General features: G+C 40.9%; 1 protein-coding gene across 2 annotated transcripts in view; it reads right to left on the reverse strand.

Annotated features, from left to right (window-relative positions):
* Window positions 1-6084, reverse strand: part of srbd1 (S1 RNA binding domain 1) — a 109748-nt gene extending 103664 nt beyond the window's left edge. Inside the window, exons 1-6 of one of the 2 annotated variants that reach the window (XM_041859033.1) lie at window positions 6004-6084; window positions 4601-4668; window positions 4079-4457; window positions 3551-3808; window positions 3135-3301; window positions 2163-2280 (exon numbers count right to left, since the gene is read on the reverse strand). In XM_041859033.1, coding sequence (XP_041714967.1) covers window positions 2163-2280; window positions 3135-3301; window positions 3551-3808; window positions 4079-4457; window positions 4601-4668 — 990 coding nt within the window. In that variant the 5' untranslated portion in view covers window positions 6004-6084. Of the gene's footprint in view, window positions 1-2162; window positions 2281-3134; window positions 3302-3550; window positions 3809-4078; window positions 4461-4600; window positions 4669-6003 lie in introns of both variants that reach the window. The other variant, XM_041859032.1, reaches the window with a different exon arrangement.
* Window positions 6085-10897: the final 4813 nt, after the last annotated feature.

Genomic DNA, 10897 nt, shown 5'->3' on the forward strand with positions numbered 1-10897 from the left:
GGTCATTTTGCAGGGCTCTGGCAGTGCTCCTCCTGCTCCTCCTTGCACAAAGGCGGAGGTAGCAGTCCTGCTGCTGGGTTGTTGCCCTCCTACGGCCTCCTCCACGTCTCCTGATGTACTGGTCTGTCTCCTGGTAGCGCCTCCATGCTCTGGACACTACGCTGACAGACACAGCAAACCTTCTTGCCACAGCTCGCATTGATGTGCCATCCTGGATGAGCTGCACTACCTGAGCCACTTGTGTGGGTTGTAGACTCCGTCTCATGCTATAACTAGAGTGAAAGCACCGCCAGCATTCAAAAGTGACCAAAACATCAGCCAGGAAGCATAGGAACTGAGAAGTGGTCTGTGGTCACCACCTGCAAACCAGTCCTTTATTGGGGGTGTCTTGCTAATTGCCAATAATTTCCACCTGTTGTCTATTCCATTTGCACAACAGCATGTGACATTTATTGTCAATCAGTGTTGCTTCCTAAGTGGACAGTTTGATTTCACAGAAGTGTGATTGACTTGGAGTTGCATTGTGTTGTTTAAGTGTTCCCTTTATTTTTTTGAGCAGTGTATTTCAAGGCCTACCTTCAAACTCAGTGCCTCTTTGCTTGACATCATGGGAAAATCAAAAGAAATCAGGCAAGACCTCAGAAAAAAAATGTAGACCTCCACAAGTCTGGTTCATCCTTGGGAGCAATTTCCAAACGCCTAAAGGTACCACGTTCATCTGTACAAACAATAGTACGCAAGTATAAACACCATGGGACCACGCAGCAGTCATACCGCTCAGGAAGGAGACGCGTTCTGTCTCCTAGAGATGAACGTACTTCGGTGCAAAAAGTGCAAATCAATCCCAGAACAACAGCAAAGGACCTTGTGAAGATGCTGGAGGAAACAGGTACAAAAGTATCTATATCCACAGTAAAACGAGTCCTATATTGACATAACCTGAAAGGCCGCTCAGCAAGGAAGAAGCCACTGCTCCAAAACCGCCACAAAATAGCCATACTACCGTTTGCATCTGCACATGGGGACAAAGATCGTAATTTTTGGAGAAATGTCCTCTGGTCTGATGAAACAAAAATAGAACTGTTTGGCCATAATGACCATCGTTATGTTTGGAGGAAAAAGGGGGTAGCTTGCAAGCTGAAGAACACCATCCCAACCGTGAAGCACAGGGGTGGCAGCATCATACTGTGGGGGTGCTTTGCTGCAGGAGGGACTGGTGCACTTCACAAAATAGATGGCATCATGAGGAAGGAAAATTATGTGGATATCTTGAAGCAACATCTCAAGACATCAGTCAGGAAGTTAAAGCTTGGTCACAAATGGGTCTTCCAAATGGACAATGACCCCAAGCGTACTTCCAAAGTTGTGGCAAAATGGCTTAAGGACAACAAAGTCAAGGTATTGGAGTGGCCATCACAAAGCCCTGACCTCAAGCCTATAGAACATTTGTGGGCAGAACTGAAAAAGCGTGTGCGAGCAAGGAGGCCTACAAACCTGACTCAGTTACACCATCTCTGTCAGGAGGAATGGGCCAAAATTCACCCAACTTATTGTGGGAAGCTTGTGGAAGGCTACCCAAAACGTTTGACCCAAGTTAAACAGTTTAAATGCAATGCTACCAAATACTAATTGAGTGTATGTAAACTTCTGACCCACTGGGAATGTGATGAAATAAATTAAAGCTGAAATAAATCATTCTCTCTACTATTATTCTGACATTTCACATTCTTAAAATAAAGTGGTGATCCTAACTGACCTAAGACAGGGAATTTTTACTAGGATTAAATGTCAGGAATTGTGAAAAACTGAGTTTAAATGTATTTGGCTAAGGTGTATGTAAACTTCCGACTTCAACTGTACATGCACGGTCCAGTTCTGGTCAGTAGACCTAGAGTTGCAAAACTCCCTGTAATTTACCAAAGTTGGAATATTCTGAAATGTTGGTTATTAATAGGTAATTTTGGTAATCTATGGAAAAATATTAAACATGAACGGAATTCATGAAGTTGATGGGTTATATTTAGGATAATGTTTGACATTATATGAAAACTCCCTAAAATCCTTGAAAGTTTCCAGAATTCCGGTAGTTTACTGGTAAAAAAATAAAAAATACTGGTAACATTCCATCCCTTTGCAACCCTAAGTAGACTGCTCTCACTCACCACGTGGTCCAGTTCATCAGCGGTCCTGCAGTTCCTCAGAGCCTGCTCCAGCTCAGCAGTCAGGACTCCCTCCTTCTTCAGAGTCTGACTGATAGTCTGCGCCTTCTTCGCCAGTGCACTAGAGAAATCACAGGATCACACAGATCAAACATGCATGGACACACACACACACACAAACACAGATGAAATACTCTGAACAATCTCCAACTATAATATTACCCAACTTGTCTAATTGACGCCATCTAATGGGGATGGTCTGTCATTGCACTGACTGCTTGTAAGTTATTTATGCAGACATACAAATATACAGTATGCAGGGTATTATCAGAGGTGGAAAAAGTACCCAATTGTCATACTTGAGTAAAAGTAAAGATAACTTAATAGAAAATGACTCAAGTAAAAGTCACCCAGTAAAATACTACTTGAGTAAAAGTCTAAAAGTATTTGGTATTAAATATACTTAAGTATCAAAAGTAAATGTAATTGCTAAAATATACTTAAGTTTCAAAAGTAAAAATTCCTTATATAAAGCAAAGCAGGCCGTACCATTTTCTTGTTTTATTTTATTTTACATATAGCCAGGGGCATGCTCAGACATCATTTACAAATGTGTTTAGTGAGTCCGCCAGATCAGAGGCAGTAGGGATGACCAGGGATGTTCTCCTGATAAGTGTGTGAATTAGACAATTGTCCTGTTCTGCTAAGCATTCAAAATGTAACGAGTACTTTTGGGTGTCAAGGAAAATGTATGGAGTAAAAGTAAAAGTAGTCCAACATTATAAATAGTAAAGTACATATACCCAAAGAAATTACTTAAGTAGTACTTTCAAGTATTTTTACTTAAGTACTTTACACGACTGGGTATTATGAAATGTTTGTTTGATTATCTTATGTTACTTATGGTGAAGTCAAATACTATTTTCTATTCCAGTCTAATAAACTAGTATAGCTCCCCACTAATAAGTTCCTCACTAGATCTCCTCCAGCACCAGCTGCAAGTCCCTCACGGCGTCTGCGTCCATGTGGTTGATCATCTCTTTCCTGTAGCGCACTATAAAGGGAATGGTGTTCTCCTCTCTGAAGAGCTGGGAAATGTTCAAACACACCCACTGCTCCACCCCTGTCCTCTCAGACAGCAACTGACAACACACAGAGGAGAATGCATCATCACAGTGGAATCAAAGTACCATGTGCATAATACTAGATTCATCTGGAAACATACATTGCTTGCAATGGTCAACTACTTTTCAGGGGATTTTAAGGTGCCATTCAGTCAGACCAGCTATTTACATATTTTGTGGTTTGGCACAACAGTATAGCAACTGTTTAGTTTATTTAGGTTAGTGCTGAAAAATATGGTTTGTTGTTGAATTACTCCAAGGACTTACTTGAATAAGGTCCCAGTTCATGTTCAGGTCTTCTCCAAAGCCTCTTCCTGAGGTGGGCAGTCTGGTGGGCCTGCCCTGAGGGGCACTGGTGGTCTTCTGTCTCTTCAGAGAAGGCTCATCGAACGTGAAGTCCTCCTCAGGCTCTTCCTTCTTCAACCCATAAAGCTGATGGCTGGAGGAGGGCCCCTCAGACCACCCGCCCCCTGCTCTGGACATGTTGTCGTTGCAGGATCCATCGGGCACAATGAAGGACAGCCTCTGAAAGACATCCAGGAAAGGAGTATATAAACACTGACCTGATATAAAAAGTGGTGAAGTCAGTCAGTGAGGTGTCTCTACCATTATGTACAGCCAAATGTGTTGTAATTTCATAGAAATCAAGTTGAGCAGTTTGTATTACACTGTACCACTCAACTCCATTAACGCAATGCAATTACAAAGCAAGTAATGTCTAACAAAATTAACACAATATCATTACTAGAGTAATAAAAGCTTACTAAACAGGTGCAGAGTTTTCAGGACTCTTACCTCCTCCTTGACCCTGGCTGACTGCTGTGACTCCGCTGCATCACAGATGGAGTTAGTCTGATTGGCTCCTCCAGCCTCTTCCTCTAATAGAGCCTGCTGCTTCTTACTGCCTTTTGCTGCTCTGGGAGCTTTAGGGGCTCTGGGAGCTTTAGGGGGTTTGGGTTCTTTAGGGGCTCTGGGAGCTCGGGGCTTCCTCTCCACTGGTTTGCGTGGGGCTTTGGGTTTGGACTCCTTGGGCTCTTTAGGTTCCTTAGGTTTAGCCTGCCTCTTCACCGCTGGCTTCTTCTCGCCTGGCTGAGCTTTCAGCTGCCTCTTGGGGGCCTTGGATTCTGGCTGCCATTCTTCAATCTCATCTTCACTCTCTGACTGTGTGTGTGGACTACTAAGGGAACAGAGGCTTGTGTTATTGAAAACTGATCAAAAGGGGAACTGTGAATATAGAAGCTTTAGAATACACACTCAACAACACAATTTTGATCAAATTAATTCCATACACGATTCCTAACTTAAGTTAAAACTCACAGTTCATCTGAATCTTCATCTGTTGTCTTTTCCGTGTAGACTTTAACTGTGCGAGTTCGCCGTTGCATCTAGTGAGAGATATACTCAACGTTTAATTTCTAACCATTACCAAATCTACTCTTACTGTCAAATCAAACTAAAGTGTCAGTCTAAGCCTACACTATCAATAATGTTGTGTCATATATGAAGGCTAATACACATTTAACCAGATTTTCTAAATAGCCTTTACTCCTGCCCTTGGCCTACACTCCTACTAGAGGTAGACTAAATAATAATGTTGGTAAAAGGACTTACAAAAACAAAAGTTCTCAAATGAAACCAGCCTAAGTACCCACATAGTCTCCCCATCAGCCCTTACATGACACTGGTAAAGGCAAGTAGAAATACCTTGACCCACTCAAAACCAAAGACACGCACACATCCGCGTCTCATAGTATGTTTGAGCTCCGAGAAGAGGCAACAAACAAGAACAAATACACAGTAAGCGCTCGAAAATAAAATACATGTACAAACTGTAGGAAAATAATAAACTTGAGTTACACAGATAACTGGGGAACTTGGTAGCAATATGGGAAGCAATGATCAGCCTTTATACTATACAACATAACACCACATACTAGGCCTACTTATTTCCAGGAGAGCATCAGGGGTGTATTGATTACGGAAACCAATTACCGTTTAAGATCCGAACGAATCAAACAGAGCAAACAGACCGAAACGGGGCGGGACCTGCCTGATTTTGTCCAATGGAAACTCTCGTTTGCGTTTTCATTTTGGAGTGAAGGGTTTCTGTTGCAAAACGTTTTGCAACAGAATAGGCGTAATGATTACACCCCAGGTCGACGAGGTTAGTTCTAAGCTAACGTTAGTACCCCATAAGCTATACGGGATACTTGGGACGTCCATACCCCCCTATGCACTAACCATAACCCTTCCCTAACCATTTTTAACTTCAATGAGGTGTAGGGACGTCCCAAGGATCCCCGATAGCACGACCGTTAAGCTGGAAATGGAAAGCTGCTCTGTGTTTCTCGTGGAAATGTGTCGTCACGTCTCTAGTGTAATAGCTATGATTATAACAGTAGTAGGTTGCTGAGGCCTGCAGTTGAATAACTAGTAGTTGAATACGTTGCTCTTCACTGCAAAATACCTCTGGCTCAACCCCTTCTACGGCCGGGTAGCTTCATCCCGCAACTAGCCATTTAAATTACAATTTATATTAACTTAAGCTAACGGCCGGGTAGCATCATTCATTCAAATCTGGCGCGAGTGTCACCAGAGTGAATTGTCTCCCTGGACTTAGCTAGGCCTATAGCTACATTATGAAAACATTGGTTAGTTTTGCATTGACGATGAAAAGATGTTCAGCAGTTTGTTAAACAACAGTACAACTAGCTACTCACGTTGATAGGATTTTTCAATTGAAGGGGCTGTATTGCTTAGAAGCTATGTTGCAAAACATCTGGCACATATTGCTCTTGCTACTTCCGCCAACACGTGACGTGAATAGAGCTCATCCAATCATAGTTTAGGATAACTTTCCTTCCGTCAATCTATTTGTACAGATGGACACTAACTAATATATCAACTCTTTACAATCTCCTACTTATAAAACGCTGTATTATAGTAATTAACATTGTACTGAAATGAACTTCAATGTATTAGTACTCACAAGAAAAACACCCTATGATGAAAATGGTGTAGTCTAGTCTGAATCACATTTAAATGGCGAGAGTCACTTAAATTGTAATGCAACTGAGATTTTGGCAATAATATGCAATTACTCCAAAGAATATTACTTTGAGCTACACTAAAATGCAGAGTGCAAAATATCTAATGAGAAAAGGCAACATTTGTAGGGGCTGATTTAGGTGCATTTTGAAAAATCCTTCCTCTATTGACCTTATTGCCTATATTTGCAACAGGCTACATCTGGATTATGTGTTTGATTTATAGTTCTTCTATGGGAGAGTGGGTTAAATTGAGCCAAAGGGTTAGTTGAGCCACCCATTTTTTCTAGGAAATCATTCACAAAATTAATCATGTGATCAAATATTTAGGAAGAGGTCATAATTTAATGGTGTATGTGAAGGAAGAAACCACATGGAAAAAGTGGCATGCAAGTTAGGTCCAAAAAACGTATTTTCACAAAGTCAAATGAATTGATTGTGTTATAGGCTTCTTGATGTTTGTATCTAAACCAAAGTAGATTGTTTTTCTACATCAGTTGTGGTCTCTATAAGCTACAATATGAGGTCCTAAGCCTAGCATGAAAGTACATCCTTGTATGAATTAATCACTGACATTTTCTTATATATTTTTTTTTTATGACATGAATGAATGACATTTCATTTTCTTGCCAAATCGCCAGTTGGCAACCCCTCCCTTATGGGATTAATTGACACATAAACAAACATTACAATAATTCACTGTGATAATTCAGTGATAATTCTTCCTGTGTTCTCTGCAATGTGTTTTTGCAATGTGTCATGCATATTAACTCATTTTTATTGTTTCAGAGCCGATATCATCATGCCCCGTCTATACAAACGTAAAACAAGCAGGGGTCTAGCCTTCATTGATGTTTTTGAGAGAGCAGCAAGGGAAGAAGTCCATTTGAGCAGCAGCGAGGGATGAAAAAATAAACTGAATGACAAAAATAGACTGAGGTACATTGACAAAAAAGAAAACAAACAAACTGTGCTAAAGAGAGACTATGATAGAATAGCAGAGGCACACAAGGTCTTATCTGATGACATGGTGCCTGAGCTTGCTAAACAGGTAGCTTAGTGGGTAAGAGCGTTGTGCCAGTAACCGAAAGGTCGCTGGTTCTAATCCCCGAGCCGACTAGGTGAAAAATATGTCGATGTGCCCTTGAGCAAGGCACTTAACCCTAATTGCTCCTGTAAGTCGCTCTGGATAAGAGCGTCTGCTAAATTACTAAAAAAATAAATAAAATAATAAATAAACATATCAGGAATCTTGTGGATCAGTTTCATGGGCTTAGTAGCTTCAAATACAGAGAGCTTGCCTACAAATTGGCACATCGAAACAACATCCCTGTCCCAGACAACTGATCAAGAAATTGAATGTTAAGCATACATTTAAGATATACAATATACTGTACCATACCCCATTCCATTAATTAAACTATGACCTACCAGCACCATCACACACTGTCACAGGACACAAGCACCCATTTACCTCATACTCGGGGTAAGTTGTGCCAAGAGACCACTTTTTTTGGACAAGCTATGTTTTCAAAACTGTTATGTTTACATGAATTCTGATTATTTCCAGGGATACACAACATCCTGAAATATATGTACTGTAGATATCTTTGTTAGAAAGCAGTGTTGTAGTACGAGTACGGTCTCGAGACGACATTTTGAGTGAGTCGGTCTTGTCTTGGTGTCGGACACACTACCATTCAAAAGTTTGGGGTCACTTAGAAATGTCCTTGTTTTCCATGAAAACATACATGAAATGGGTTTGAATAGGAAATATAGCAAAATGAATAGGAAATGTAGTCATTGACAAGGTTAGAAATAATGATTTTTTATTGAAATAATAATTGTGTCCTTCAATCTTTGCTTTCATCAAAGAATCCTCAATTTGCAGCAATTACAGCCTTGCAGACCTTTGGCATTCTAGTTGTCAATTTGTTGAGGTAATCTGAAGAGATTTCACCCCATGCTTCCTGAAGCACCTCCCACAAATTAGATTGGCTTGATGGGCACTTCTTACGGTCAAGCTGCTCCCACAACAGCTCAATAGGGTTGAGATCCGGTGGCTGTGCTGGCCACTCCATTATAGACAGAATACCAGCTGACTGCTTCTTCCCTAAATAGTTATTGCATAGTTTGGAGCTGTGCTTTGGGTCATTGTCCTGTTGTAGGAGGAAATTGGCTCCAATCAAGTGCCGTCCACAGGGTATGGCATGGCGTTGCAAAATGGAGTGATAGCCTTCCTTCTTCAAGATCCCTTTTACCCTGTACACATCTCCCACTTTACCACCACCAAAGCACCCTAGACCATCATGTTGCCTCCACCATGCTTGACAGATGGCATCAAGCACTCCTCCAGCATCTTTTCATTTGGTCTGCTTCTCACAAATGTTCTTCTTTGTGATCCGAACACCTCAAACTTCGATTCATCTGTCCATAACACTTTTTTCCAAACTTCCTCTGTCCAGTGTCTGTGTTCTTTTGCCCATCTTAATTTTGTATTTTTATTGGCCAGTCTGAGATATGGCTTTTTCTTTGCAACACTGCCTAGAAGGTCAGCATCCCAGAGTCGCCTCTTCACTGTTGACGTTGAGACTGGTGTTTTGTGGTTACTATTTAATGAAGCTGCCAGTTGAGGACCTGTGAGGTGTCTGTTTCTCAAACTAGACACTAATGTATTTGTCCTCTTGCTAAGTTGTGCACCGGGGCCTCCCACACCTCCTTCTATTCTGGTTAGAGCCTGTTTGCGCTGTTCTGTGAAGGGAGTAGTACACAGCGTTGTACAAGATCTTCTGTTTCTTGACAATTTCTCACATGGAATAGCCTTCATTTCTCAGAACAATAATAGACTGACGAGTTTTAGAAGAAAGTTCTTTGTTTCTGGCCATTTTGATTCTGTAATCGAACCCACAATTGCTGATTCTCCAGATACTCAACTAGTCTCAAGAAGGCCAGTTTTATTGCTTATTTAATCAGCACAACAGTTTTCAGCTGTGCTAACATAATTGCAAAATAGTTTTCTAATCATCAATTAGCCTTTTAAAATGATAAACTTGGATTAGCAAACACAACGTGCCATTGGAACACAGGACTGACGGTTGCTGATAATGGGCCTCTGTTCGCCTATGTAGATATTACATTAAAAATCAGCCGTTTCCAGCTACAATAGCCATTTACAACATTAACAATGTCTACACTGTATTTCTGATCAATTTGATGTTATTTTAATGGACAAAAAAATTGCCTTTCTTTCAAAAACAAGGACATTTCTAAGTGAACCCAAACTTTTGAACGGTAGTGTAAATTTTTACTATGTCTTGACTCGGTCTCGGACAGTGAGGTCCCGTCATTTCTCAACAGTGAGGACTCGTAATTTCATTCCCAGACCAGCGGAGTAAAAACATAATTATCAGCTTCCATTCAGTCAGCGCATAAAACTGCTTCGCCAGGCCAAATATATACACTCCTTTCTTGAAACATTATCTTATCGCCTGTTGAAAACTGGGCTTCCTACTTTACTCATAACATTACTGTCCTTTACTTTCGTTGAAAAATATCCTAAAACGTTGTCAGAATTTCCTTGAATCGCTGGTAGGGAAGAGTAGGGGAAATTGTTGGAAAGTTGCATGCTCACTGTTAGTAAGGGGAGACCGGGGGAAATTGTAACAGGGGAAAATTGTAACAGGGGAAAAATTGTAACAGGGGGAAATTGTAACAGGGGGAAATTGTAACAGTCTGTATATCTATTATAGACATGTTTGCACAGTGGCGAACCTATTGGACCTTCAGTGTGTGGCAGGCTCGTGATGCTGAAAGGACAGAAACCATAATACCAGCTACTGCATGTAGCACAGTTGGTAGAGCATGGCGCTTGCAACGCCAGGGTTGTGGGTTCGATTCCCACAGGGGGCCAATATGAAGAAGAAAAAAAAAAATGTATGCACTCTGGAAAAGAGCATCTGCTAAATGACTAAAATGTAAATGTATACACCACACCAATGTTTCCTCGACTAACCGGTGCCCCCGCACATTGACTCTGTACCGGGACCCCCTGTATATAGCCTCCCTACTGTTATTTTATTTTACTGCTGCTCTTTAATTATTTTTTATTCTTTACTTAACATTTTTTTTTCTTAAAACTGCATTGTTGGTTAAGGGCTTGTAAGTAAGCATTTCACTGTTGTATTTGGCGCATGTGGCAAATAAAATTTTATTTTATTTTATTTGTCCCGGCATTGAGCAAATTTCAGGTCTGCCGAGCGCAAACTTGAACGTTGTTAAAATTCTGTGCAACTTCCTGCAAGCGTTTACAGTGAACACTGAGACTGTACCCATTTTAAGTTACAGTTTTAACAGTGGCCAAGTAGGCTACTGTGGCTATTTGATTATAATGTAGACCTACCAGAGTGGCCTACCATCAAAAACAATGAAGAAAATGCATCCCATTACATTTGAACATGGAAATAGCTGTTCTATCATTCAGCCTACAGTAGCAGCCAATGTGTGGTGTTCAATGTAGGCCTACATTCCATTAAACTTTTGAAAAAAAACATGCAGGGCTTGACATCAA

Source organism: Coregonus clupeaformis, chromosome 31, assembly GCF_020615455.1.
Source record: "Coregonus clupeaformis isolate EN_2021a chromosome 31, ASM2061545v1, whole genome shotgun sequence".
In the NCBI taxonomy this organism is placed as follows: Eukaryota; Metazoa; Chordata; class Actinopteri; order Salmoniformes; family Salmonidae; genus Coregonus; species Coregonus clupeaformis.